Source organism: Tyto alba, unplaced genomic scaffold, assembly GCF_018691265.1.
Source record: "Tyto alba isolate M040663 unplaced genomic scaffold, T.alba_DEE_v4.0 Super-Scaffold_12, whole genome shotgun sequence".
NCBI classification, from domain to species: Eukaryota; Metazoa; Chordata; class Aves; order Strigiformes; family Tytonidae; genus Tyto; species Tyto alba.
In genome coordinates, this window is record NW_024881274.1 from 6,098,092 (window position 1) to 6,124,333 (window position 26,242).

Genomic DNA, 26,242 nt, shown 5'->3' on the forward strand with positions numbered 1-26,242 from the left:
TGCCCTACGGGGGGTCCCAGCAATGGGGATGCAGGCGCTTGGGTGTCCCCCCTGCTTTGGGGGGGTTGGGGTGGGGGGGGGGGGGACAGGACTGGGGAAGGGGGGGGGGGGGGCGCCCAGCTGGGCTCGGGCTATATATAGCGGCTCGGCAGCGCAGAGCAGCGGGATGAATTTTAACGAGCTTGTTCCGGCCGACTGCGCTGCACCCCGAGAGCGACGCGGCCCCTCCACATCCCGCGTGTGCGTGTGCATGTGTGCGTGTGTGTGTGTCCCGGCTGCCACAGGGCGTGGGGTCCCCACCCTGCCTGGGGGGGCACAGAGAGGTGACACTGGGGACAATTTGTAGGCTCACCGCAGGGGCCCCGGGGGGGCTGGCGACGGGTGGGAGAGGCGCCCACCCATGCCCTGCAGGGTTTGCAGGTGAACCCCCCCCCCCCCCCCAGCCCTGCCTCAGTTTCCCTTTTGGGATGGAAGGTGCCGGGGGGCCGCGGGCGGGGGGGATCTGGGGACACTGGTGCTGGGGTGAGGTGGCCGAGCCCCACGGGCCGGGGGCAGATGAGCTCGGCCACGGCCTTATCGCAGGCAGACGGCGGCGTTGCGGCGAGAGGGGGGGGCCGCAGCCGCGCCGTGTTTGCTGGGGATAAAGTGTACGGTACAGGCGGGGGCCAGGCTGGGGGTGCCGTCACCCTGCCACGCTGGCACCCCGGCTGCCACCAGCTGTGGGGATGGGGGGACACGGGGGGGACCCGGGGAGCCGGCGGGGACCGTGGGACCGCAGAGGACAAGGGGGGCTGTGAGGACCAGGGGGGCTGTGGCCACGGGCCACCCACCCACCACCCAGGCTGTCCCTCTGTCCCCAGCCCTGGGGCAGAGGACAGGGTCTGCTCTGGGCACCGCTGCGCCACAGGGACCCCCATCCCCTGGGGACCCCCATCCTCTGGGGACCCCCATCCCCTGGGGACCCCCATCCCCCGGGGAACCCCCACACTCTCGGTGTCACCATCCCCCGGGCAGCGCTGTCCCCTCGCTGTCCCCATCCCCTGGGCACTGCTGGGTCCTGAAAGCCGCAGTCCCCTGAGTGCCCCCCCACCCCGGGTGCTGCCACGCCCCGGTTACCCCCTCCCCTGGGTCCCCCCCCCCTCCCCTGAGTCCCCCCCATTCCCCTCGTCCCCTGAGCACCCGTGTCCCCTGGGTGCCCCCGCGCTGCCTGCGCCCCAAGGAGGGGCAGACACGGGGTTGGGGGGGGGGGGGATGGACACCAGGACGACCCCCCCGGAGCTCCCAGGGCCGTGCTGCTGTGGCCGGGGTGGGGGGACACACACACACCCACGGCAGTGGCCCTTTAAGGCCGGGCATGATGGGATGTGTAGTCCGGGGGGGCTGGGGGGGGGCACACACTGGGCGCAGGGGCTGCTGGGAAGGAGGTGGGGTGGGACGGGCGGGTTGGGGTGCTGTGGGGTGGGCACCCCCAGAGTCCCCCCCGCCGCGCCCCCAGTGGATGCCACCACCCCCCGGTCCCTCCCCACGGCGGGTCCCTGCTCCCCAGCCCCCACGCAGCCCCCCCACATCCCCCCGGGGGGGCGCAGGGGCAGGGCCCACCCGCCGTGGGGGTGCTGGGTACCCCGTGGGGCTGCCGGGGCCGGATCCTGCTCGGGGTGGGGTCGGGTGGGTCGTCCCCCGCCGTGTCGGGTGCGTGTCCCCGCACCGCGGCCGGGCTGGGCACCCCCGGGGTGCGGCGCTGGCCCCCGCCCCGTGGGCCCCGTCCCCCGTGGCACTGCCATTGCATCCCCGTGGCCGCTGTCCCCGGCTCCCCGTGGGCACTATCCCCACGCTGTGATGGGCACGGTCCCCAGCTCCGCCTCAGTCCTGTCCCACACCCTGTGGGCAGTGGCCCCACTCCCCACGGTCACTGTCCCCGCATCCCTGTGGGCACCTTCTCCCCGCCCCACCGCGGGCACCATCCCTGCGCCTCTGTGGGCACCGTCCCCAGCTCCCCGTGGGTGCTGTGCGCAACCCTTGTGGGCACCCTGTTGTCACTGTCACAGCATCCCTGTGGGCGCCATTTCCACGCGGCCACGGACCACCATCCCGGGGCCTCCGTGGGCACCGTCCCCAGCTCCCCGTGGGTACCGACCCCAACCCTGCGGGCACCACCCCCCCGTCCCCGTTCTCGTCGTCACAGCATCCCCGCGGGACCCGTCCCCAGCTCCCCGTGGGCACCCACGCACACCACCTCCACCCAACCATCGTCCTCCACCCGCCGTGATCCCCCCGGACCCGCGGGCGGGGTGGGGAGGCGGGTGTGGGGGGGGGGATCCCCTCGCGGGGCCTTCCCGCCTCCACCGTTTCCCCGCGGGGTCCCCACGCGGGATTCGTGGCGCGGGCGCGGCGGGTGCAGGGAGCGGCTCCGACCGGCGGAGGGGGCTGCGGCCGCGGTGGAGCGGGCGGGCGGGCGGCGGGGCCGGGGGAGGAGCCAGGAGCCGTCGGCCGCCGCCGCCGCTGCGCCCCGCTCCGCTCCGCGCCCCGCTCCGCGCCGTTCCGCGCCGCTCCGCGCCCGCCGCCGCCGCCCAGGTACGGCCCGAGGGGGCCCCGCCGCCGCCCCCCGCCCGGCCCCGCCGCAGCCCGGTTGTTTACCGACGGCTTCGGGGGGGGGGGGGGGGGGGAAGGGGGTGCCCACCCACCACCCCCCACCCCCCCCCTCCGCTCCCCAACCCCCCCTCCTCCCCACCCGCGGGGCGCCCCCCGACTGAGCCCGGGCGCATTCGGTGCGTGCAATGGGGGGGGTGGGGGGGGTGGGGGGTCGGGGCGGGTGGGCAGGGAGCGGCGGGGCGTGGGGGGTGGCCCCGGCCCGAGCGCGCACCGGGAGGAAATCCACGGGTAAATATTTTTCTTGAAAAATCCGGGCGTTTGGCGTGGAGCGGGGGGGGGGGGGGGGGGGCTGCGTGTCCCCCCTCCACCCCCCCCTCCTCCGTGGGATCGGGGAGGGGGGAGCCCCGCGCCTCCCCCCCCCCCCCTCCCCCCCGTTGGTGCAGCGCGGGGCACGGCCGCTTCCCACCGCCCGCCACGCCACGCCACGACCGGGGGGGTCGCGGGGGTGCTGCTGCCCGGCTTCCCCCCACCACCACCACCACCACGCACACACAAAACACGCCCGCAGCGCTGTGGACCCCGCGTCTGCTGCGTGGCCGTGGCGTGGCGGCGTGGCGGGGGCCCGTGGGCCCGGGCCGTGGCGGCGGCGTGGCTCTGCGGTGACGGCTGCGGGGCCGAGCCGCGGCGGGGCCGTGCCGTGGGCAGGTCTCGGGGCCGTACCGTGGGCAGGCCGTGGCCCTGTCGCGGCGCGGGGGGGGGGCCGTGGCCCGGCCGGGCCGTGACGGCGCCGTGGGGGGGCCGTGGGGAGACCGTGGCCGTGCCCCGTGGCCGTCCCCGCCCGCTCTCGCTCCTGGCAGCGGCGGCAGGAATGCCTGCGATTTATTTTTTTTTTTTATTATTTTTTGTATTATTTTTTTCTGCGCCGGGAGCAGCGCGCGCGGGGGGGGTTGCGGGGGGGGGGAGAGGCGGTTCGGCCGCTCCCGGTTGGGGCGGGGGCAGCGGTGGGGGGTGTCCCTGCAGGGGTGGGGGGGGGGATCTGGCCCCGCACCCCCGGGCTGCCCCCACCGAGCGGGGCGCGGGGCGTGGCGGGGGGTCCCCTCCCCACGGTCCCGCGGGAGGGGGGGGGGGGGGCGGGGCGCAGGACCGCCGCTTCCCCCCCCCCCCCCCAATCCAGCCCCGGGGTGGGCCCGATCCTGCCCGGGGTACTGCGGTCCCGGTGCCGCCGGCGGGGCGCGGGCCGGGCTCCGGTGCGTCCCCCCCGTGCGAAACGGGGAAACTGAGGCAGGGCAGCCGGGCGCCGCGGCCAAGGTCACCCCGGGACCGGCCGGCCTTGCCCGGGCCTCCGGCTCGACCTCGGCCCCGCGGCGACCTTCAGCCGGTGCCGCCGCCGTGACCCCCACGCCGCGGGGGGGTGGGCCGGGGCTGCGCCTCACCCCGCCTGACCCCCGCCGGCACCGGGGACCCCCGGGGCTCCGGCGGGGCGGGGGGAGCGGGGCCGGGGCCGCCGTGGGGCGCGGGCAGGTCCTGGTGGAACCGGTTTGGGGGGGGCTCCCCCGCCCGGGGGTCTTGGCGCAGGGTGGGGGCGCGGTGCATTCCCCCCCACCCCACCCCCCCTCCGCTTCGGTGCTGCCGTGCGGCTGCGTGTGCCCCCCCCCCCCGCAATGATCGCGCACGCCGGAGCAGCCCCGCACCCCCGGGACCAGCAGCGGTGGGGGGGGGGGGTGGGGGTGTGTGTCTCCGCTTGACACCCCCCACCCGGCTGCGGCCGTGACCTTCGCGGGGCTGCGGCGTGGCAGCCCCGGGGGGGTGGGGGGAGAGGAGGAATGGAGGGGGGAGCCCGGTTCGGGCACTCATGGCCGTGCACTCCCGTGGGGGGCCGCGCCCGCACCCCCAATCCCCGTCCCCTCCCGGGGGTGGGAGGGGGTATCGTCGCGGGTGGGGGGGCTGCTCCAGGAAGCGGGGGGGGGGGGAGCCCCCCGCTCCGCTCCCCGCCCCGCCGAGCACTTTCCCGGCCAAGCCTGGAGCAGCCGCCGAGCCGGGGGTCCCAACCCGTGTGTGTGTGTCCCCCCCTTATTCCCCCCCGCCCCGAACCCCGCGCAGCCGCCGGTGCGCGGTGGAGCGCGGGGGCGGGGCCGGACGCCTGGGTCCCCTTCCAGGCGGGTGGGGGGAAGCAGGAGGAGGAGGAGGAGGAGGAGGAGGAGGAGGAGGAGGGGGGGGGGGGGGGGGATGCGGTGAAGGCGAAGGCGGGCGCGGGCAGGACGCCCGGGGCCCCTCGCAGGCTGGATGCGGCTGGAGGGTGCAGGGCAGGGTGGGTCGGGACCCCCGCCCCCCGGGGCGGTGGCCCACAGAGGGTGGCCCCGGGGTCGGGTGGCCACGGGGACACTGCGGGGACTGTCCCCCCCCTTGCGTCCCCTTCCCAGGCGGGACGGGCACCCCAGGACAGGCTGGGTGCCGGGTCCCGCCGTCGGTGCCGACCCCAGGCACGTCGCGGTGAAGTGGCGGCTGCGTGTCCCCCCCGCCCCCCGGCTGCTGCGAGTGGGGCCCCCAGGGAGGGGACCCGGGATTGTCTCCCCCTCCCCATCCCGGCGCACGTGAACTGGAGCCCCCTGATTTAGAAACGTCCCCATCCCCGTGCCAAACTCTGAGTGCTGAGAATAGCTCCCTGGCGTCCCGGCACAGCCTCCCCGGGGACGGGGGCACCCTGCGGGGCTCGGCACCCGCAGCCGCCTCACCTGAGCTGAGACCGTGGGTACTCAGCACACGCCAGGCGCCCGCAGGTCCCCGTTGGGTGTCCTTTGTGGCCCGGAGGAGCGGGGGACACGGGGGTCTGGCCGCGTCCTGCTGTGCTGGCACAAGGGGCACGGCGCTGGGGGAAGTAGCACTGCAGCTCCTCCTCTGCTGGTGCGATGGGGAAACTGAGGCACGGCTGAAAGCGGCCGAGCGAGGTGGGGGAAGCAGAGCCGGGGCTGCCACCTCGTCCCAGCCGCACGCTCAGGCACTGTGGGAAGGAGCGGCCGGTACGGGTTTGGTTGGACTTAACGGCACCAGGAGTCCCTTGGGGGTCGTGGTGGCTGCGGGGCCGGGGTCACGGCGCAGGTCCCTGCAGTGGTGATGCAGGACCCGTCGGAAATGCGAGGCCGCGGCCACCCATGGGTGCCCGGTCAGCACCAGGGCAGGTCACTGTCCTCGCGGCCGCCTGCCTTCGTTCGGGTGGTGGCTCCACGGAGCCGTTGGCTCAGCCAGCCCGCGCCGCGGCACGGCCCGGAGCCCGCGAGCGTGGGGAGGGGGCACCACGCGGGTCCCCCCGTGGCACTGGGTGGGCTGTGCTGATGTCAGGCCCGTGGCATCCCCAGCTGCTGCGCGTGTCTGGGATTCCTGCAGCCTCCCGGTATGCCAGCCCCGCCGCGCGGTGCCGTGCGTGCCCCGCACCAGCACCGGGCACCACGCGACGGCACCGGGCACCGCGTGGCACTGGCTATAGGGTGCCACGCACCGGCAGCGGTGTGGGGGGTGAGCACATGCCCTGTCCACGGACAAGGACACGTGTGTGGCACCGGGCGCTGGCATGTGCCGGGTGCCACCAGCCGTGCCACGGCAGGTGCCCGTGGCGTGGTGCTGCCAGGGTTTCTCCGGCCAGGGTGCCCGCCGTGCCGCTGCTGGGCATCGCGCCCCTGTGAGTGCGGGGCTGGTGGGTCTGCCCACAGTGCCCTGCCCCCAGCCCACGCTAATCACGTTAATTGGCACCCTGGCTAAAGCGCTTAGGCCCTCACCTCCCTGACCCAACTGGCAGCTGGGCCGGGGGGAGGGAGCGCCCGGGACCCCCGGAGCCCATCTGTCCCCGTGGGTGCAGGGACACTGATGGGTGTCCCCTGGGGGCAGCCTCGGTGCCCGGCACCCGTGTCCAGCTGCGTGGAAATGGCTGGTGCCTTGGTGGAGGGGTGTCCCTCAGGCTGGGGTTCCCATCCGAGGGGGGGGGTGTCACGTCCTTGGGGAGTGGGGTGCTGGGTGCCCCCCACGAGGCGACGTGGCTCTCGCCGCTGGCCCAGCCCTGGACTTTGCCCCCAGGTTGTTTTCCATCGTCTGCAACCACCCGACTCAGCAGAAACGCTCCCCTGGGCGTGGGGCTGGGCTGGGGGGGGGGGGGTGCAGGGTGGGGGCCCCCACTGGCTGCCACCCCACTCCCACCCAGCCCCGCACCTGATTCCACAGGGTGGGGACACGCTGGTTGTGGTGCTACCTGGCACTGGGAGCAGAAGGGGGGGGGGGGGGGGCTGAGACCCGATTGCGCTCATCACACGTGTCCCGCCAAAGGAGGAGGAGGAGGAGGAGGAGGAGAGCCGCCTCCCCGTGTCTGTGTGTCTGTGTGTCTGTCTGGGCCGCCCCAACGCGCCCGGGATTCCTCGAGCGCCGGTTCCTGGAGCGGCACTGGCGGGCTCAGCCGGGCGCTGGGTGCCGGCGATCCCCGGGGGTGTCGGCGGGGGCTGCCGACGCCGGCTGCCGCGGGCGAGCCCCGACTTAGCGGGGCTGAGCCCTGGCTTTAGCCCTAAGCCCCTCTTAATTCCACACCTCTCACCGGCCAGGCCTCCCCGGCGGGGAAACTGAGGCAGCGGCGGCCGAGCCCACCCCGGGCCGGCTTTCGGAGCACCCCGCGCCCCGGCCCACGCGGCGCAGAGATGCATCCCCGGCCCCACACGTGCACCGAGCGGGTCGGGGCTCTGCTGGCACGCGGGGTCCCCGGGGGAAGGGGGGGCCGGGGGGCGGCGGGGGGGCCGGTGCCCAGCGGGGCCGCGGAGCCCTGGCGTGCAGCCAGTGCCTATACTTGGAAGTCTCCGTGCGCCGTTCCCATATGGAACGAACATTTGCTGCAGCCCCCGGCCGCGCCGCCCTGGCTCTATAGGTACAGCCGGCCCCAAAGCCCGGCCTGCAGCTGGGGTGAGGAGCCCGGGGACCCCCCGAGCCCCCCCCAAGGTGGGATGTGGACGCAGGGGTAGTGGGGTGCCCTGCGGTGCCTCAGTTTCCCGGCAGCGGCAGGGAATGGTTTCCCACCCCGGTGCACATGTTGGGGGGGGGGGGTCTGTGGGGACCCCTCGTGCAAACACCCCGCCCTTCCTCCCCCACCCCCCCCGCCACGCGTGCTCACCCCGCCGTGCACCCGTGGGTGCAGCATCCCTCGCCCCCATCCCTGTGCTGCCCGGGCATCCCCGGCTGGAGGGGGGCCAGGGGGCCGGGCCGGGGTGCTCCGTGGCGTGGAGGGGGGGGGGGGGGGGAGTGCCGGGGGAGGGGGGGGGCGGGTTGGGAGGATGGGGGGGGGGGGGGCCAGGCACAGCCGAGCCCCTGCCGCTGCGTTTTAAATCCGCCGGAGGAATTTCTGCCGTGGCCAAGACAAACGTGACCTACTTTCTGCCCGTCCCCGCACGGAGCGGAGGAGCCCGAGGGCCGGGCACGGCGCCCAGCACAGCCCCACGCCCCCCCTCCCCACGCCCCCCCCCCGGCACTGGCTGGGGGCCCCCGCACACCCCCCCTGGGCCTGGGGTGGGTCACCGGGGGTTCACAGGGGGGGATGGTTGCCAAGCGGGTCGTCTGTTCCCGCCCCCCCCCCCCTCCCCCTTCCCATCCCGCTGGGGTGCTGTGGGTGTGCAGGGTGGGTGCTGGGCACCCGGGGGGGGGGGGGGGGGACACGAGGCGGGGAGGGGGGGGGTGTTGCGTCTGCCAGGGTGGGGCCTTGGTTTCCCCATTGCCGGGAGGTTGCAGTGGGGGGGGTGAGGTGGGTGTCGTCCGTGTCGTGTCCCCCCCCCTCCCCGTGCTGCCCAGGCCCCACCACGCCCTGTTTTTGCTGCAGGAGAGCTCCAGAGGAGGGATCCCCCCGGCCCCCCCCGGCGCCCCCCTACCCCGTAAGTCTCCCCCCCCCCCCCCCAGCATGGGGATGGGTCACACGTGTGACAAATGCATCGGGGCTCAGCCTGGCCCCCAGGCGCTGCTGTCTGGGGGGGCTCCCCTGGGCAGGGGGGGCTGCCCTGGGCTCCCCCACCTCTTGGGGGTCCCCCCAGCTCTGCCCCATGGCTGGGTGCAGCACCCCCTGCCACCCCGGCCTGTGCGGGCGCTTCCCAGCACGCTCTCTCCCAGCCTTGCACACGCGTGCACACCCTCACACACCTGTGCACGCTCTCCTGTGCCTTGCATGCTCTTGCACACCTGTGCATGCTCTTGCACACCTGTGCACACTTTTGCATGCCCTGCACACTCTTGCCCAGCCTCACACACCCGTGCATGACTCTTGTGTGCCCTGAACACTCTCACACACCCGTGCACGCTCTTGCACACCTGTGCACACTTTTGCATGCCCTGCACACTCTTGCCCAGCCTCACACACCCGTGCATGACTCTTGTGTGCCCTGCACACTCTCGCACAGCTTTGCACACCCGTGCGTGCTCTCTCATGCCCTGCACACTCTCGCACAGCCTTGCACACCCATGCACACCTTCACACGCCCTGCACACCCTTGCTCAGCCTCACACACCCGTGCATGACTCTCGTGTGCCCTGCACACTCTTTCACAGCTTTGCACACCCGTGCATGCTCTCACATGCTCTGCACACTCCTGCCCAGCCTCGCACACCCATGCGTGCTCTCCCACACCTGTGCACGCTCTCGCACACCCATGCACACCTTCCCACGCCCTGCACACCCTTGCCCAGCCTCACACACCCGTGCATGACTCTTGTCTGCCCTGCACACTCTCGCACAGCTTTGCACACCCGTCCACGCTCTCCAATGCCCCGCACGCTCTTGCCCGGCCTTGCACACCCACCTATGCCCTTGCATACCCGTGCACGCCCTTGCACACCTGTGCACGCTCTCCCACACCCTTGCACGCTCTTGCCCAGCCCCGTGTGCTGTTGCACGGGCCCTCGCACGTCCCTCGTGCCCTCACCCAGCCCCGCACGCTCCCGCACACTCCTCACATTCTCCGTCGTCTCCCCCACCCCCCCAAGCCCTGCACTGTGGTGGGCGCTCCGGGGGGGGGGCTGCAGCCATCGTGCCCCCCCCTCACCCCCTCGCCGGGGGTCCGTGCTCAGCCGGGGTTTCTCTCGCAGGGTCCGGCCCGGGATGCTGCGTGGTGCTGAGCACTGAGGCGGGCGCCATGGGGTGCGCGTCGTAGCCCCCCCCCCACCCCCCCCCCCCGCCGTGGCCCCCCCGCGCGTGGCACCGGTGGCGGAGCCCACTCGGTCGGTGCTGAGCGCTCCTTGATGGAATTGCGGTGAATGGAACAGAAGCCCAGCACCCTGGACCCGCTGTCGGAGCCAGAGGACACCCGGTGAGCCCCCACCGCCGCCCCCTCGTGTCCCCCGCGTGGCCCCGTGGGGCCCCGCGCATCCCTGCCCGGCCGTGCAATGGTCCGTGGCCCCGTGCCCTCGCGCCCTGCGTGTCCCCAAATGGCCCCGTGCCCTGCGTGGCCCCGTGCCCTGCGTGTCCCGCCGTGCCCGTGCCCCGCGTCGCCCATACATCCCCATGTCCCCATGCGTCCCCATCCCCCGCGTGTCTCCCCCCCCCGCCACCCCCCCCAACCAACTCGTGCCCGCGCCCCCCCGGGGGCCTCTCCCAGTGTCCCCCCCCCCCCCCTTCCCCAGCCGGGGCCCCTCGGGCCACCCTGTCCCCGGGGCTATTTCGGGAGGGCCACCCGCTCTCACGTGCCCCGGGGGGGGGGAGCCAGGTCCGGGGTCACCTTGGGCTGGAGCCGGGGGGGACCCCCCCACCCTCTCCGGGGCCGTGTCACGGGTGGGGGCGCCCATGGGTGCGGGCCCCCCCCCCCCCCCCTCCCCACTCGCAGGTGCCCATCCCCGTGGCGTCGGGCCCCCCCCCCCGCCCCGGCCCGGCCGTGCCAGGCGCCTCGGCCAATGGGCTGGTGCCGTGCGGGCGAGGCGCGGACCCCCGCCGCCCGCCATTGGCTGAGCCCCTCTGATGTCACTTCCCCGCTGAGCCAAAAGGACATTTTGTCTTTGACTGAAAATGAGCCCCTCCCCCTCCCTCCCCCTCCCCCATCCCTTCCCTGCCCCTCCCCCCCCTTCCCTTCCCCCCCCCTTTCCCTTCCCTTCCCCTCCCCCCCTTCCCTTCCCCTCCCCACTCCTGCCCCCCCCCTCCCCGGGGGGTGATGCCGTGTCCCGGGTGGGGGGACCCCAAGGGCCCCTTCCCCCCCCCCCCTGCACCCACAGCTCTGCGCCCTGGCACCCCAGTGCCGGACCCCACCCGTGGAGGCGGGGGAAGGGGGGGGGGGATTGCAGGCGAGGGGTGCCCACCTCCCAACTGCGGGTGGGTGGGGGGCCGGGGGGGTGTTCGTGGGGGACTGGGGGGGGGGGTGGGGGTGCGTGGGGGGCTGGGGGGGCTGCGTCCCAACCTGGCCCCCTCCCGCAGGTGGCTGGATGGGAAGCGCAAAAGAAAGAGCAGCCAATGTTTGGTGAAGAGCAGCATGTCAGGTACAGCCCCCCCCCACACACACACACCCACCCACCCACTCCTCGGCACCCCCCACACCCCCCCCCCTGCACCCCCACGGGTGCCCCAGGTCCCTGCCGGGCCCCCCCAGGTCCCCCTGAGCAACCTCCCTGCCTGCATCCCACGGGTTCCCCACATCCTGGCGTCCCCCCGGGATCCCCGTGTCTCTGCTGGGTCCTCCAGGGTCCCACGGGCACCCCACGTCCCTAGTGGGCACCCCGGGAACCCCATGTCCTTGCCAGGCACCCTAGGGTCCCGCAGGCACCCCGCTCTCCTGCCCCACCCCCCCACTGCCACGGCCCCAGCACCCCACATCCCCACAGGGGCTCCAAGCGTCCACGTCCCCCGTGGGGGCCTGTCCCCCCCCTCCACACCCCGTGGCCGTGGGCCGGGGCAGCACTATCGGGGCCGGCAGCACCCTGGGGTGGGAGATAAGGGGGGCTCGGCCGGGCGCTGCCCCCCAGCCCTGCCCCATTCCCCAGCGGGGAGCGGCCGGCGCCGGCGGGATCCTGCCGGGGGGGGGGGGGGGGGGGAGGAGGGGCTGGTGGAGGGACCCGGGCGGCCACATCCCAGCCCCTCCCTCCCCACTCGGGTGGGGGGGCGACACGGGGACCCCCACCCCATCCAGAACCCACAGGGCACCAGGGTGGGATCTTGGGGTCCCCACGCCTGGGTTTGCTCAATCCCGGGGGGGTGTGTGTGCGGGGATCCCGGGGTGCTGGGGACAAACACACCCCCCCCCCCCAATGCATTGTAGGTGCTCTGTGCCTCAGTTTCCCCAGGAGGCCGGTGATGGGGGGGTGGGGGGGCTGGACCCCAGGCTGCCAGGCGGGGGGACCCTGGACAATAGCGGGGACAGTGGTCCATTGTGTGCTGGGGGGGGACGGGGAGACCCCCCCGCAGCCGGCTGGGGAGCTGGATAATGGGAGCTTTATTGCTGCGGGGGGCTCAGGCAGCCCCCCCCCCCAGCCCCCCGGCCTTTAACCCTTCCCGTGCCGGCGCTGCCCGCAGCGGGATGGGGGGTGACAGCAGGGCTGGGGGCAAGTGCTGCCTTAGGGGGAAACTGAGGCACTGGGTGGTGGGGGGGGGGGGGTGTGGCATGGTGGGACACACACACGGGGGGGTCCCTGATGTGTGTGCGTGTGTCCCCCCCCCCGCAGGGTACATCCCTAGTTACCTGGACAAAGATGAACAGTGCGTGGTGTGCGGGGACAAAGCCACCGGCTACCACTACCGCTGCATCACCTGCGAGGGCTGCAAGGTGAGGGGGGGCCGGGGAGGGGGGGGGGGGGAGTGTGTGTGTGTGGGGGGGGTGTCACCGGGGCTCACTCAGCGCCGGGGGGGTGCGTGCGTGTGTGTGTGTGTGTGTCCCCCAGGGTTTTTTCCGTCGGACCATCCAGAAGAACCTGCACCCCACCTACTCCTGCAAGTACGATGGCTGCTGCGTCATCGACAAGATCACCCGCAACCAGTGCCAGCTCTGCCGCTTCAAGAAGTGCATCTCCGTGGGCATGGCCATGGACTGTGAGTGCTGGGGGGGGGGGGGGGGGAACGGATTGGATTGGGGGAGGGCCCCCCCTGGGTGCCGCCGTGGGGACGGCTTGGGGTCCCGTGGCGTTTTGGGGTGGGTCGGGGCGCTGGAGTGTCGGGTGCGGGGTGCTACGCTGCAGCCGTGGGTCGGGGTGCCACGGTGCCCGGTGGAGGGGAGGGGGGGGGGGGACACCCACCGGCTGACAGTAGTATGGGGGGGGGGGGGCTGGCTCCCTGCAGTGGTGCTGGATGATTCGAAGCGGGTAGCGAAGCGGAAGCTGATCGAGGAGAACCGGGAGCGGCGGCGGAAGGAGGAGATGATCAAGTCGCTGCAGCATCGCCCCAACCCCAGCGCGGAGGAGTGGGAGCTGATCCACGTGGTGACGGAAGCCCACCGCAGCACCAACGCCCAGGGCAGCCACTGGAAGCAGAAGCGGAAATTCCTGGTGAGGACACGGGGAGGGGGGGAGTGGGGGCTGCCAGCACCCCAGCCCCCCCCCCCCACACCCCCTTCCCCGGCTCTGGGTGCTCTCAGCTGAGCACCCCCGCGCTCGGTGCACGTGTGGCGGGCAGTGCCCGTGGTGCTCCTGCGCCGAGGGGGCGGTTGGAGCTGGGGGTTTGGGATGTCACCCGGTGTCCTTGAGCTTGTCACCCCCCCCCCCCCCCCCCCGAAGGGTTAAGGGGTGAGCGGTGACCGAAGGGGACAGCTGTGCCTGGAGGGGTGGCCCCGGCCCTGTCCCTGTGCTCCCTCTCCTGGCTGCTGCCCCGCACCCAGCCCTGCCTCGCTTTCCCCCCCCTCGCCGAAAAAGGGGGTCTGGGGGGGCGGGCGGGGGCCGCCGCACCCCCCAAACGCCGCCGTCCATCCCCGCAGCCCGAGGACATCGGCCAGTCGCCCATGGCCTCCATGCCCGACGGGGACAAAGTCGACCTGGAGGCGTTCAGCGAGTTTACAAAAATCATCACCCCGGCCATCACCCGCGTGGTCGACTTTGCCAAAAAACTGCCCATGTTTTCGGAGGTAAGGGGCTTGGGGGGTGGCGGGGTTGGGGCCGCCGTGGTTCTCCCCCCCCCTCCCCGTCTCCAACACTGACACCGTGTCTCTGTACGTGTGTGTGTCCGTGTGTGTCCCCCCCCCCCCCAGCTGCCTTGCGAAGACCAGATCATCCTGCTGAAGGGCTGCTGCATGGAGATCATGTCGCTGCGGGCGGCCGTGCGCTACGACCCCGAGAGCGAGACGCTGACGCTCAGCGGGGAAATGGCCGTCAAGCGGGAGCAGCTCAAGAACGGCGGCCTCGGCGTCGTCTCCGACGCCATCTTCGACCTGGGCAAGTCCCTCTCTGCCTTCAACCTGGACGACACCGAGGTGGCCCTGCTCCAGGCCGTGCTGCTCATGTCCTCAGGTAGCGGGCGCCGGCGGCTGCCCCCGGGGCTGCTGGGGGGGGGGGGATTGGGGTGGGCACCCCAACACCCGGTGCCTGAGGAGCCATGGGGGTGCACGCGGCAGGCGCCTTGATGCCCAGAGTTCTCAGCAACCTGGGGTCCATTGGGTGGGCACCCCAGTGCTCAAGAGCCCCCAGCATCTCGGGGGTCCATTGGGTGGGCACCCCAGTGCTCAAGAGCCCCCAGCATCTCGGGGGTCCATTGGGTGGACACCCCAGTGCCCAGAGCCCCCAGCATCTCGGGGGTCCATTGGGTGGGCACCCCAGTGCCCAGAGCCCCCAGCATCTCGGGGGTCCATTGGGTGGGCACCCCAGTGCCCAGAGCCCCCAGCATCTCGGGGGTCCATTGGGTGGGCACCCCAGTGCCCAGAGCCCCCAGCATCTCGGGGGTCCATTGGGTGGGCACCCCAGTGCTCAAGAGCCCCCAGCATCTCGGGGGTCCATTGGGTGGGCACCCCAGTGCTCAGAGCCCCCAGCATCTCGGGGGTCCATTGGGTGGGCACCCCAGTGCCCAGAGCCCCAAGTATCTTGGGGGGTCCATTGGGTGGACACCCCAGTGCCCAGAGCCCCCAGCATCTTGGGGATCCATTGGGTGGGCACCCCAGTGCTCAAGAGCCCCCAGCATCTCGGGGGTCCATTGGGTGGGTACCCCAGTGCCCAGAGCCCCAAGTATCTTGGGGGGTCCATTGGGTGGACACCCCAGTGCCCAGAGCCCCCAGCATCTTGGGGATCCATTGGGTGGGCACCCCAGTGCCCAGAGCCCCCAGCATCTTGGGGGTCCATTGGGTGGGCACCCCAGTGCTCAGAGCCCCCAACATCTTGGGGGTGCAGGACGTGGGCACCCCAGTGCCCAGAGCCCCCAGCATCCTGGGTGTGCGTGGGGTGGGCACCCTGGGGAAACTGTCCCCCACAGGCTTTAGGGGGATATGGGGTGGGCACCCCGGTGCCCTCAGCGGGCACAGCCAGGAATTCCCAGGGTGGGCACAGAAGCACCTGCTGCCCTGGGAGCTGGGGGTGCATGGGGCGGGGCACCCCAATCCCCAGCGCCCAGGAGCCTGGAGGTGCACGGGGTGGGTTCCCCAATCCTCGGCACCCAGGAGCCTGGGGGTGAAGGGGGTGGGCTCCCCAATTCCCAGCACCCAGGAGCCTGGGGGTGCAGGGGGTGGGCGCCCCAATTCCTAGCACCCAGGAGCCTGGGGGTGCAGGGGGTGGGCACCCCAATCCCCAATTCCCAGGAGCCTGGGGGTGCAGGGGGTGGGTTCCCCAATTCCCAGGAGCCTGGGGGTGCAGGTGGTGGGCACCCCAATTCCCAGCACCCAGGAGCCTGGGGGTGCAGCGGGTGGGCACCCCAATTCCCAGCACCCAGGAGCCTGGAAATGCGGGGGTTGGACACCCCAATCCCCAGGAGCCAGGAGCCTGGGGGTGCAGGGGGTGGGCACCCCAATTCCCAGCACCCAGGAGCCTGGAGATGCAGGGGTTGGACACCCCAATCCCCAGGAGCCTGGGGGTGCAGGGAGTGGGCACCCCAATCCCCAGCGCCCAGGAGCCTGGGGGTGCAGGGGGTGGGTTCCCCAGTTCCCAGGAGCCTGGGGGGTGCAGGGGGTGGGCACCCCAATCCCCAGCGCCCAGGAGCCTGGGGGTGCAGGGGGTGGGCACCCCAATCCCCTGCACTCAGGAGCCTGGGGGTGCAGGGGGTGGGCACCCCAATCCCCAGCGCCCAGGAGCCTGGGGGTGCAGGGGGTGGACACCCCAATCCCCAGGAGCCCGAAGTGCATGGAGTGAGCACCTCGATGTCCTGGGGAGCAGCGCCAGGCTGATGGGTGAGGCGGCAGGGGGGGTGTGTGTGTGTGTGTGTGTGTGTACAAGGTGGGCACCCCAACACCCCGGGGCGGGGGGCGGGGGGGGGAGCGGGGTGCAGGAGAGCCGTGCCGGTGGGGGTCGTCCCTGTCCCCTGGCAGACGTCGGCTTTTCTGCGCCCGCAGACCGGACGGGGCTGATCTGCGTGGAGAAGATCGAGAAGTGCCAGGAGACGTACCTGCTGGCCTTCGAGCACTACATCAACTACCGCAAACACAACATTCCCCACTTCTGGCCCAAGCTGCTGATGAAGGTGACGGATCTGCGGATGATCGGCGCCTGCCACGCCAGCCGCTTCCTGCACATGAAGGTGGAGTGTCCCACCGAGCTCTTCCCCCCCCTCTTCCTCGAGGTCTTCGAGGACCAGGAGGTGTAGGGCTGCCGTGCCCCCCCCCCCCCCCCAATCCTCCTCCTCCAGCCCTACACCCCCCACCCCCATGAAAAAAAAAAAAAAAAAAATTTTTTTTTTTTTTCTTATCCCTCCCCACCCTCCCCCCCCACACTCCCCCACCAAGGGGTGAGGGCGGAGGGATGCTGCGCCCGGAGGGGGGGTCCCCGCTGTGCCCCCCGCCCCCCCGCTGCCCCCCCCGCGCCCCAGGACTTGACGAATTTTGTTTGTTTGCACAGGGAAGGGCCCCGACGGTCGAGCGTTTCCTTTATTGTCCTTCTCTTCTTAGATTATTATTTTTTAAGCATTTATTTCCCTCCCTGAGAGGCTAAAATATTAAACTAACTGCACTTTGGAAGGAGAGAGGAGGAGGAGGAGGAGGAGGAAGAGCAGAGGAGAGGAGGGGGCTCTGGGCTGCACAGGGAGAGGCTGCCCCGGCCGGGGGGGCCGCGGCCACATGCACTTTTGGCCGGGCAGCGGTGCAGGAGCTGGGGGGGGCCAGGACCCCCCCATAGCGGGGGGCACAGGGGGCACAGCAGCAGCGAGGGGGGGGACGGGACCCCCAGCCCGTGGGGGCGCAGGGCTGGTGGACACCCCCCCCCCCCCCCCAACACCCCGGTCCACTGGCCTCTGGGTCTGCCCCGGCTGGGGTGACCCCCCCACCCCACACCCCCCCCACACACACACACACAACCCCCCCTTCAAATTCGGGGCCAGATTTCGGGGCTTTGGTTTTTCTCTGTCTTTTTTTGGGCTGAGAGGAGACGATTTTGTGCCAAGCACCGGTGGACGGTGGGCGCTGCGGGACGCTGGCGGGGGGGGGGTCGTGGGGACCTGCTGCGGCTGCCCCCCCCCCCACACACCCCCACCTTTTCCGTTGTCCTTTTTTTTTGTTGGTGTTTTTTTTTTTTGGTTTTGTTTTTGTTTTTTTTTGTTTTTTCCCCCTCGTCCTCGTGGGTTTATTTGTCATGTCCGTCAGGAGTTGCGAAGGCCCTGGAGGTGCTGGTGGGCGGGGGGGGGGGGAAATGGGGGGGGGGCAGTGGGTGCCCTCCCCGGGACCCCCGCACGGCCTCCACTGCACTACTGCCCTGGCCCCCCGGCAGCAGCACTTCGGGGGGCTGCACCCCCCAACCGCCCCCCCTGCTCCCGGGGGGGGGGGGCTGGGCTGCGGTGGGGGCTGGCGGGGGGCTCTGGGGGAGGGGGGGGCCAGGCTCAGCGGGGGGCAGGGCTGCAGTGGGGGCGCCCAGGAATGGTTTTATCACCTTTTCCCGCCCCCCCCCCCCCCACCCCCCATTTAGGTTTGTGAATTTTTTCTTACCTCAGGCGGAGGCTGAGGGGGGGCGCGGGCCGGGGAGCAGCCGGCGAGGCAGGCAGCCTGCCGGGGCCCACCTAAGCTAATATATATATATATATATAAATATATATAAAATATATAATTTTTGTAATTAAAAAAAAAAAAATCTTTTTACGGGTCGTTTAAAAGCAGAAATCCCAACACGAGATACTTCCCCCCCCTACCCTGGGCACAGGGGGCCAGGCCGGGGCCCCCCGCCGCACCCTGGCCCCCCCCCCCCCTCCATGGGGGTGGTGTGGGGGGGCCCCGCCGGACCCCCTGCAGCCGGGTGGGGGGGTGCAGAGGGGCCGTGGCGTGGCAGGGCCGTGGCACCCGGGGGGGGGGGGGTCACGGTACCCTCGGCCCCCCCGCCGCAGGGCCAGCTTGGCATTTGGTGCGAAATGTCTTAAACCCTCACCCCGGGGGCCCGGCACGGCGAGGGGGGGGGAGGTGGGGGGGGGTCCTGGCGCAGCCCCCGGCGGGCACGGCTGCACCGGCTGCGGGTTGTGCAATAGGAGCCGGTGCCAGGAGACACTAACGCCCGTGCCGGGGGGGTGCAGGGTTTGGGGATTCACACCCCCCCACCCCGGCAGCACCGGCCCCCCCCCCCCCCCCTTCCCACCCCCCCCCCCATGCCCACGGTCAGCCCCTGCCCCCCGCACGCCAGCCTTCACACGTGCCTTCGGGCGGGGGCTGCGGCCCCCCCCCCGGCACGGCACCCGGGGCTGTGCCTGTAACGGCACCGGGTGTGCTGGAGCGGTGGCCACGTAACGGCCACGCGTGCTGGTGGAATGCCGGTGCCGTGGCCACGCCGTGCCCTGCAGTGGCCACACGTGCCGGCACGATGCAGGTGCAGTAGCCACGCCGTGCCCTGCAGTGGCCACGCGTGCCGGCACGATGCCGGTGCAGTGGCCACTCCATGCCCTGCAGTGGCCACGTGTGCTGGCACGATGCAGGTGCAGTGGCCACGCCGTGCCCTGCAGTGGCCACATGTGCTGGCACGATGCAGGTGCAGTAGCCACACCGTGCCCAGCAGTGGCCACGCGTGCCGGCACGATGCAGGTGCAGTAGCCATGCCGTGCCGGCACAGTGGCCACGCGTGCTGGTGCAGTGCTGGTGCAGTGGCCACACAGTGCCAGCACAGTGGCCACCTATGCTGGTGCAATGCCGGCACCGTGGCCACTCCGTGCTGTGCAGTGGCCCACGTGTGCTGGCAAAATACAGGTGCAGTGGCCACACCGTGCTGTTCAGTGGCCACGCGTGCCGGCACGATGCAGGTGCAGTAGCCACGCCGTGCCCTGCAGTGGCCACGCGTGCCAGCACGATGCAGGTGCAGTAGCCACACCGTGCCCTGCAGTGGCCACGCGTGCCGGCACGATGCCGGTGCAGTGGCCACTCCATGCCCTGCAGTGGCCACATGTGCCGGCACGATGCAGGTGCAGTGGCCACGCCGTGCCCTGCAGTGGCCACATGTGCTGGCACGATGCAGGTGCAGTAGCCACACCGTGCCCAGCAGTGGCCACGCGTGCCAGCACGATGCAGGTGCAGTAGCCATGCCGTGCCGGCACAGTGGCCACGCGTGCTGGTGCAGTGCTGGTGCAGTGGCCACACAGTGCCAGCACAGTGGCCACCTATGCTGGTGCAATGCCGGTACCGTGGCCACTCCGTGCTGTGCAGTGGCCCACGTGTGCTGGCAAAATACAGGTGCAGTGGCCACACCGTGCTGTTCAGTGGCCACGCGTGCCGGCACGATGCAGGTGCAGTAGCCACGCCGTGCCCTGCAGTGGCCACGCGTGCCAGCACGATGCAGGTGCAGTAGCCACGCCGTGCCCTGCAGTGGCCACGCGTGCCAGCACGATGCAGGTGCAGTAGCCACGCCGTGCCCTGCAGTGGCCACGTGTGCCGGCACGATGCCGGTGCAGTGGCCACTCCATGCCCTGCAGTGGCCACGTGTGCTGGCACGATGCAGGTGCAGTGGCCACGCCGTGCCGTTCAGTGGCCACAGGTGCTGGTGCAATGCAGGTGCAGTGGCCACGCCGTACCGGCACGGTGGCCACGCGTGCTGGCATGGTGCCGGTGCCGTGCCCGTGTGTTCCCGTGGCCAGACAGACCCCCCCCCACGCCATGTGTTGCCCCCCCTTCGCTGCCCCCCCCCCCCGCCGTGGCTGGGCAGCGCTGGCGCGGGACGTGTCTTAAGCAGCGAACGTGACCCCCCCCCACCCCCCCCCCAGCCGGGTGCGGGCCCCCCCCCCTCCCCGGGCAGCAGCATGGTGCCCTGGGGTGGCTCATCCTGGGGGGGGGGAGGCTCAGCCCGGCCCCCCCCCTACCCCCCCACTGGCCAGCACACCCTCGCACTCCCCCCGTGCCCCCCCCCGGGCCTCTCCCTCTCGTCTCCGTCTCGCGTCGCCATCGCACGTCCAGCATCGGCTTCGCCCCGGGGAGGGCAGGACCGGTGCCCCCCCCCCCCGGCCACCACCTCCCCGGGCCGTCCCCGTCCCCGCGTCCCCCCCCCCTGTCCCCGCGTCCCCCCGTCGTCCCCCCCCCCCGACCCCCCCCAAGCACATACCTCATGGCTCCCAGAGCTGCCCCTGCTTGGGGCCGCGTCGAGCCCAGCTGGCACGGCTCGGCACGGCCTGGCACGGCTCGGCACGGCCCGGCACGGGGTCCCCCTACTATGCATGGTGCCGCGGCGGGGGCTGCGGCCGGCGTCGCTGAATGTAGGGCGGGGGGACGGGGGGGGGGGGCCACTGAGCTCCGTGACAATCACAGTCTGTGACGTGCGATTTTAAACCCTTTTGTGTTTTGGTCAGGATTTTAAAGAAAGATATTTTTATGGTAATTGTTGCTGGTCTATTTTACTATATATTTATGTAATAAATATATGATGAAAAAAAAACAAAAACAAAAAAACAAAACAAAAAAAAAAAAAACAACCAACCAAACCCACCCAAACCCACCCACACAGCTCGGCTGGATCCGGCCTCTGCTTTCCACCGCTGGCTGCTGGAGTGGGGGGGCCAGGGTGGGGGAGCCCCCCTGGCACTGCCAGTGGAGTTGTGGGGCTGGCACCCATCTCGGGGAGCGGGGGGGGGGGGTCCTGGCATCCTGGTGCCCACTTGGGAGTTGGGGTGCAGCCCCCCGGGAGTCCGGTGGGGGTTCATCTGTGTGTGTCCTGCCCGTGAGGTTATGTACAGAGGGCGGGGGGGGGGGGGGGTGCACGGCGGGGTGGGGGGGGATGGGACACGGGGGGGGGGGGTGGTCCCCGGGGTCCGTGGGGGGCCCTACTGGGCATCGATGCGGAAGGAGAGCAGCTTCTCGGAGTGGAGGTTGTTGAGGGTGCGCAGGTCCGGCAGCTTCAGCAGCAGTTTGGTGAACCGCGACGTTTCGGCCGGGTGCGTCTTCAGGACGAGGGCGCGCAGGGCGCGGATCAGCGTCTCCTGCAGCTGCTCCACCGACGCCGTGTCCTCCATGCCCGAGCGGTCTGCGGGGACGGGGCGTCAGCGGGAAGGTGCTGACGCCCACCCACCCCCCTAGAACACACCCCCCCCCCCCCCCGACATCGCCCCGGCTCCCACCTGCCGAGACCAGCACGACGGCGGTGAAGAGCCCCAGCTCCTCGTCGGTGAGGTCAAGGGCGCTGAGCTTCTCGCTGAACTCGAACATGGAGCTGAGCAGGTCGCCCATGCCCATGCCCCACAGCTCCTCCAGGCTGTACTTCGTCCGGCTCATGAACGTCACCGTCTGCTCCTTGACGTCGAAGAGCGAGGCGAAGCGAACCATCAGCACCTGCGGCACACGCGGCACATCAGCGGGGGCGGGGGGGGGGGCACCGTGCCGTGCCCCGTGCCGGGCATCCTGCAACGCCGCGGGCGACCCCGTGGGGCACCGTGCTGGGCCGTGGGCTACTGCGCGATGGCGAGGGGCATCCTGCGGTGCTGCGGGCTGCCGCGGGGCACCGTACAATGCCATGCTCCGTGCCACAGCTCCGCGCCGTGGGGCACTGTGCCGTGCCGTGGGCCACCATATGATGGTGTGGGGCTCCACGCCATGCCGTGGGGCTCCGTGCAATGCCATGGGGCACTGTGCCATGCTGTGGGGCACCATGCAATGCCGTGGGGCGCCATGCCACGCCGTGGGGCGCCGTGCAATGCCATGGGGCACCATCACAAGCTGTGGGGCACCATACAATGGTCTGGGGCTCCATGCCATGCCGTGGGGCACCGTGCAACGCCGTCGGGGACCGTGCAATGCCGTGGGGCACTGTGCCATGCCGCGGGCCACCATCACAAGCTGTGGGGCACCATACAATGGTGTGAGGCTCCATGCCATGGTCTGGGGCTCCGTGCCATGCCGTAGGGCACCGTGCAACGCCGTCGGGGACCGTGCAATGCCGTGGGGGACCGTGCCATGCCACGGGCCACCATCACAAGCTGTGGGGCACCATACAATGGCGTGGGGCTCCATGCCATGCTCTGGGGCACCGTGCCATGCTGTGGGGCACGGTGCAACGCTGTGGGGCACGGTGCAATGCTGTGGGGCACTGTGCCATGCCGTGGGGCACTGTGACAGGCTGCGGGGCACCGTGACAGGCGTTTGGACTTCATGCTGGGCCACAGAGCACCAAGCAATGCCGTGGGGCACCGTGCCCTCCACCGAGCCCTCGCCGTCCCGGGACGTACCTCGAAGGTGCCGGCCTTGAGCAGGGTGACCTGGTCGTGCTGGGAGAGGGCCTGGAAGCCGGGAATGTGCTTGGCGAATTCGACCACCTCACGGACGGCGGGGGTGAAGCTGAGGGAGAAATCCTCCCAGATCTCCTGCACCGAGCGCCCGCTGCGGCCGGGCAGGTGGCTGTTCATGGGGCAGGCCTGCGGGCGACGGCACGGCTCAGCTCGGCGCCGCGGGGCTCCCCCGGCCCCGCCGCCGCGGCACGGACGAGGCGATTAGTGCGATTAGCGGCTAAAAATACCCGGGGCGGGGAGCGGGAGCCCCCGGGCGCTCACCGGCAGGACGTCCTTGGTGCCGCGGGGCCAGGGGCAACCCCGCACGGGGGGGTCGGGGTAGGCGGGGGGGCAGAGCCGGGGCTCAGGGGGGCCGGGGGCCCAGGCAGGGGCTGTGTCCCAGCGCAGGAGGCTGCTCTCGCAGGCGGGGGGGGGTCCCAGCTTGTCGTGAGCGTAGACGAAGATCTCCTTGTGGGCCTTGGCCACCTGCGCGATGACGTCCTCGGTGGCCCCCCCGGGGCTGGGCGAGCGGGGGGGAGTCAGCTGCTGGGGGAACTGGGAGAAGCAGGCGGGGGGGGCGAGCGGCAGGGGGCCGGGGGGAGGAGCGCGGCCCCCGCTCGACGCTGGACCCTCGCCGGGCATCCCCGGGGGGGCACTGCCCATGCCGCTCATGGCGCTCTGCATCTCCGCCAGCATCCGCTGCTTCTCCCGCTTGGGGATGCGCCCAAAGCGCACCGCTGCGGGGGACACCGGTGTTAGTGGGAAGCCGGGGTACACTGACCCCCCCACCCCACCACTCCCCGCAGCCCTGTGTGATGTGGGGCGGGGGGGGGAAAGACCAGGAGCTGCCAGGGCCGTGGCTGCATCCCAACACCCCAGCTTGGAGGGGACCCATAGCCCTGAGCAGAAGGTGGGGGGGGACACCCATCCCTGGGGGGTACCCACAGCCCTGATCAGAAGGTGGGGGGGGACACCCATCCCTGGGGTGGACCCACAGCCCTGAGCAGAAGGTGGGGGGGGGACCCCCATCCCTGAGCACGTGAAATTGGGGGACCCATCCCACGAGGCAGGCATGGCACCCAGTGTGGGCAGGGGACCCGACTCTGGGGGGGACCTACAGCCTTGACCACGGCGGGGACCCATCCCAGGAGGGGACATGCAACCCCAGGCATGGGGGATCCCCCCCCTCCCCGCCCCCCAGGGGGCTGTACAGCACTGAACATGGGGTGTCCTGGGGGGGGGAGGCCTGGGGGAGGGGTCCAAGCTCACCGTCACGGGACATGCCGACCAGCAGGCACTTCTTGAAGCGGCACTGCTGGCAGCGGTTGCGGTTGATGCGGACGATGGAGCAGTTCTCGTTCTTGAGGCACTTCTTGTACTGGATGTTCTGCTGGATGCTGCGGCGGAAGAACCCCTGCGGGGCAGGGGGGGTGGGTCACTCGGGCCCCCCCCCCCAACACCCCCCCAGCACGGCAGGGGCTCCGCGCTGCCCCAGCCCCAGCCCCGGTACCTTGCAGCCCTCGCAGGCGTGGACGCCGTAGTGGAAGCCGGAGGCGACGTCCCCGCAGACCTTGCAGAGCAGCACCATCCCGTTCAGCTCTGCCGGGGGATGGGGAGGGGGGTGAGCGGGGTCCTGGGGTACCCACCACGGGAGGGGGACACACACCCCCCCGCCCCACTCACTGGTGACGGTGCTGCCGGTTTTGCTGGGCGAGCTGCGGCGCCGCTCGTCTGCGGGGACCTGCTGCACCGCGGGGAAGTTCACCGAAGAGCCGTACGAGGAGGAGGAGGAGGAGGAGGAGGAGGAAGGGGAGCCATCCTCACGGGGGGCCAGCGAGCCCCCGCCGTAGGCGCGGGAATCCTGGAGGGAGCCGGTGGGCGAGGGGGGAAAATAGGTGGGGAAGGGCTGGGAGCCCGACTGGGAGCTGCCGTTGGAGCTGTCGCTGCAGAGCGAGACGGGGCTGGTGCGGTTGGGCGAGGCGCCGCTGGAGCCCACGTAGCTGATCACACCGCCTGCGGGCAGAGCAGCGGGGCCACACATGCACCGAGCTGCGCCGGGGCTCAGCCTCCCCCCTCCGGAGAGGGGACCCCGAGAGGGAGATGGCGGCCCCAGGCGGGATGGGGTCCCCAGGGAAGCACCCCGGCCCCACGGGTTGTCCTGCTGCGCCGCGGCCGTGCCGCCCGCCCGGAATCAGGCACCGCGCTGGCCACGGGTGCCGGCCCCACGTGGGACGGGGACAGCCGGGTGCGTGCCGGCTGGGGACACCGGCGCAGCGCCCCGGAAGTGTCCGTGGGAGGAACGTGGGCCGGGAACCCACCGGAGGCGTAACCGGGAGGTCAGGGCAGTTCGCGCCCGCCGGCTCGGGCCCCACGGCGCAGAGGCACACACACACCCCCCCCCGCCCCCCCACGCACGGGGCAGGGGCGGCAGCACCGGGACACGGGCTGGGGCTGACTCAGGGCCGGGACACGTGGCAGGTGATGTCGGGGACACACGGGACCGGCGGGGCCATGTGCCGCCCGCCGCACACGGTGCCGCTGGCACGGTTGCCGCACGCCGGAGCCAGCTTGCCGCCACCCGTTACCCCCCCAACACCTCCCCTCTCCAGAGGGGGGGGGGGGGGGTGTCACCAAATTGGGGACAGTGGGGCTCAAACCACCCCCCCCCCCTCAAAAAACTGCAGATTGACGCTAGTTGCTGGGGACACCAAAATACTGGGGGGATTCCCCCCCCCCCCAAAGCCCCGGGACCCCCCTTTGGGGGGGGGGAATCCCCCCAAGGGGTTGCACCAGGACGCGGGGACCATTCCCGACCCCGCAGCACCGGGATCCCCCGGGGACACCCCCCCCTTCCCCCACAAAACACCCGACCCACAGCTTTGCCCCCCCCCCCCCCAGCTCAGGCGGCCTCACGCCGCCGCCCCACGTGCTCGAGCCGCACGTGGCCTCCCGCGGTCCCGCCCCTTCACGCTTTGCCCCGCCCCAGCCCCCCCCATTGGCCCATCGCGACGCTCCGCCCCTTTCTCGTTGCCCCGGAGATAACGCCCCCCCCCCCCCCGCACACACTTTCGCGCCCCCCCCCCCGTGTTGGAAAGGGCGAGTGGAACGCGGCGTCCCCGCTTCCGGGTGTGACGTCACGGTGGGGGCAGCGATGATGTCATGAAGCGACCAATGGGCGGGGGCGGGGCGGGGCTGCGGGGAAAACAAACTCCGCACGTGGCAGCGGCGGGGAGGGGGACACGTGCCGCCGGGGGGGGGGGGGGGGGGGGGCACCGCCTCCGTTCCGTTCCCCCCCCCCTTAACCTCCCCCCGCTCCGCTCCTCCCGGGGCGCGTCCCCGCGTGGGGCGCCCGGTCACGCGTGGCGCCGCCTCCACCGCCCACGGGCTGCGCGGGACACCTCGGTGCACCGAGCCCCTTCCTTTCCCCCCCCCGACCCCGCGTCCAGCGCGCCCCGCGGTCCCGGTCCCTGCTGCCCCGGTGCTCAGGTCGCCGCGCTCTGCCAGGCGCCCCCGGGGTGCGTGTCGGTGTGTCCGTCCCGGTGTCCGTGTGCCCCCCCCCTCCCCTCCCGGTGCCCCATCCTTACCCCGCTCCCGGTGCGCAGCAGCCCCGTTCCCAGATGCGCATCCTCCCCGCCGGGGCTGTGCCGTGACCACCCCCCCCCCCCGTGCAGCCCCGGACCCCTCCGACTCACGGTCTCAGCTCTCCCGGTGCACCGACACTGCCGCCCCCCCCCCCCCCCCCCCCCCCAACCTCCGCTCCCCGGTGCTGCCGGCGGCGCGGCACTGACCTGTGCTGCCGGCCTCGGGGGCGGCCATCCTTTGGGGGGGGGGGGGGGACACGGACGGGAGGACGGGACACACACGACACACACACACACACCCCCCCCCGAGCCGAGC

The 26,242-nt window shown here is 71.9% G+C and overlaps 2 protein-coding genes across 11 annotated transcripts; one reads left to right on the plus strand and one right to left on the minus strand.

Annotated features, from left to right (window-relative positions):
- The first annotated feature begins 2,523 nt into the window (after positions 1 to 2,523).
- Positions 2,524 to 20,466, plus strand: THRA (thyroid hormone receptor alpha). 10 transcript variants are annotated; one of them, XR_006164820.1, is made up of 11 exons: positions 2,524 to 2,571; positions 8,429 to 8,480; positions 9,685 to 9,905; positions 11,000 to 11,061; positions 12,241 to 12,341; positions 12,457 to 12,604; positions 12,851 to 13,056; positions 13,482 to 13,628; positions 13,752 to 14,010; positions 16,032 to 19,490; positions 19,597 to 20,466. XR_006164820.1 is itself a non-coding variant. In XM_042787288.1 (10 exons), exons 3-10 carry the CDS (start codon positions 9,853 to 9,855, stop codon positions 16,280 to 16,282), a joined length of 1,227 nt encoding a protein of 408 aa, XP_042643222.1. In that variant the 5' UTR covers positions 2,524 to 2,571; positions 8,429 to 8,480; positions 9,685 to 9,852; the 3' UTR covers positions 16,283 to 20,466. The 10 variants fall into 10 exon arrangements, 1 of the variants encoding a protein (XP_042643222.1); XR_006164822.1 differs by having other exon boundaries at positions 16,032 to 19,384; positions 19,438 to 20,466; XR_006164824.1 differs by having other exon boundaries at positions 16,032 to 19,384.
- Positions 20,467 to 20,573: 107 nt separating this feature from the next.
- Positions 20,574 to 26,242, minus strand: NR1D1 (nuclear receptor subfamily 1 group D member 1). Its single transcript, XM_042787253.1, has 8 exons — positions 26,134 to 26,242; positions 24,029 to 24,358; positions 23,856 to 23,944; positions 23,615 to 23,759; positions 22,628 to 23,082; positions 22,307 to 22,492; positions 21,203 to 21,413; positions 20,574 to 21,108 (listed from the first exon to the last, which is right to left on the minus strand). Exons 1-8 carry the CDS (start codon positions 26,159 to 26,161, stop codon positions 20,909 to 20,911), a joined length of 1,644 nt encoding a protein of 547 aa, XP_042643187.1. The 5' UTR covers positions 26,162 to 26,242; the 3' UTR covers positions 20,574 to 20,908.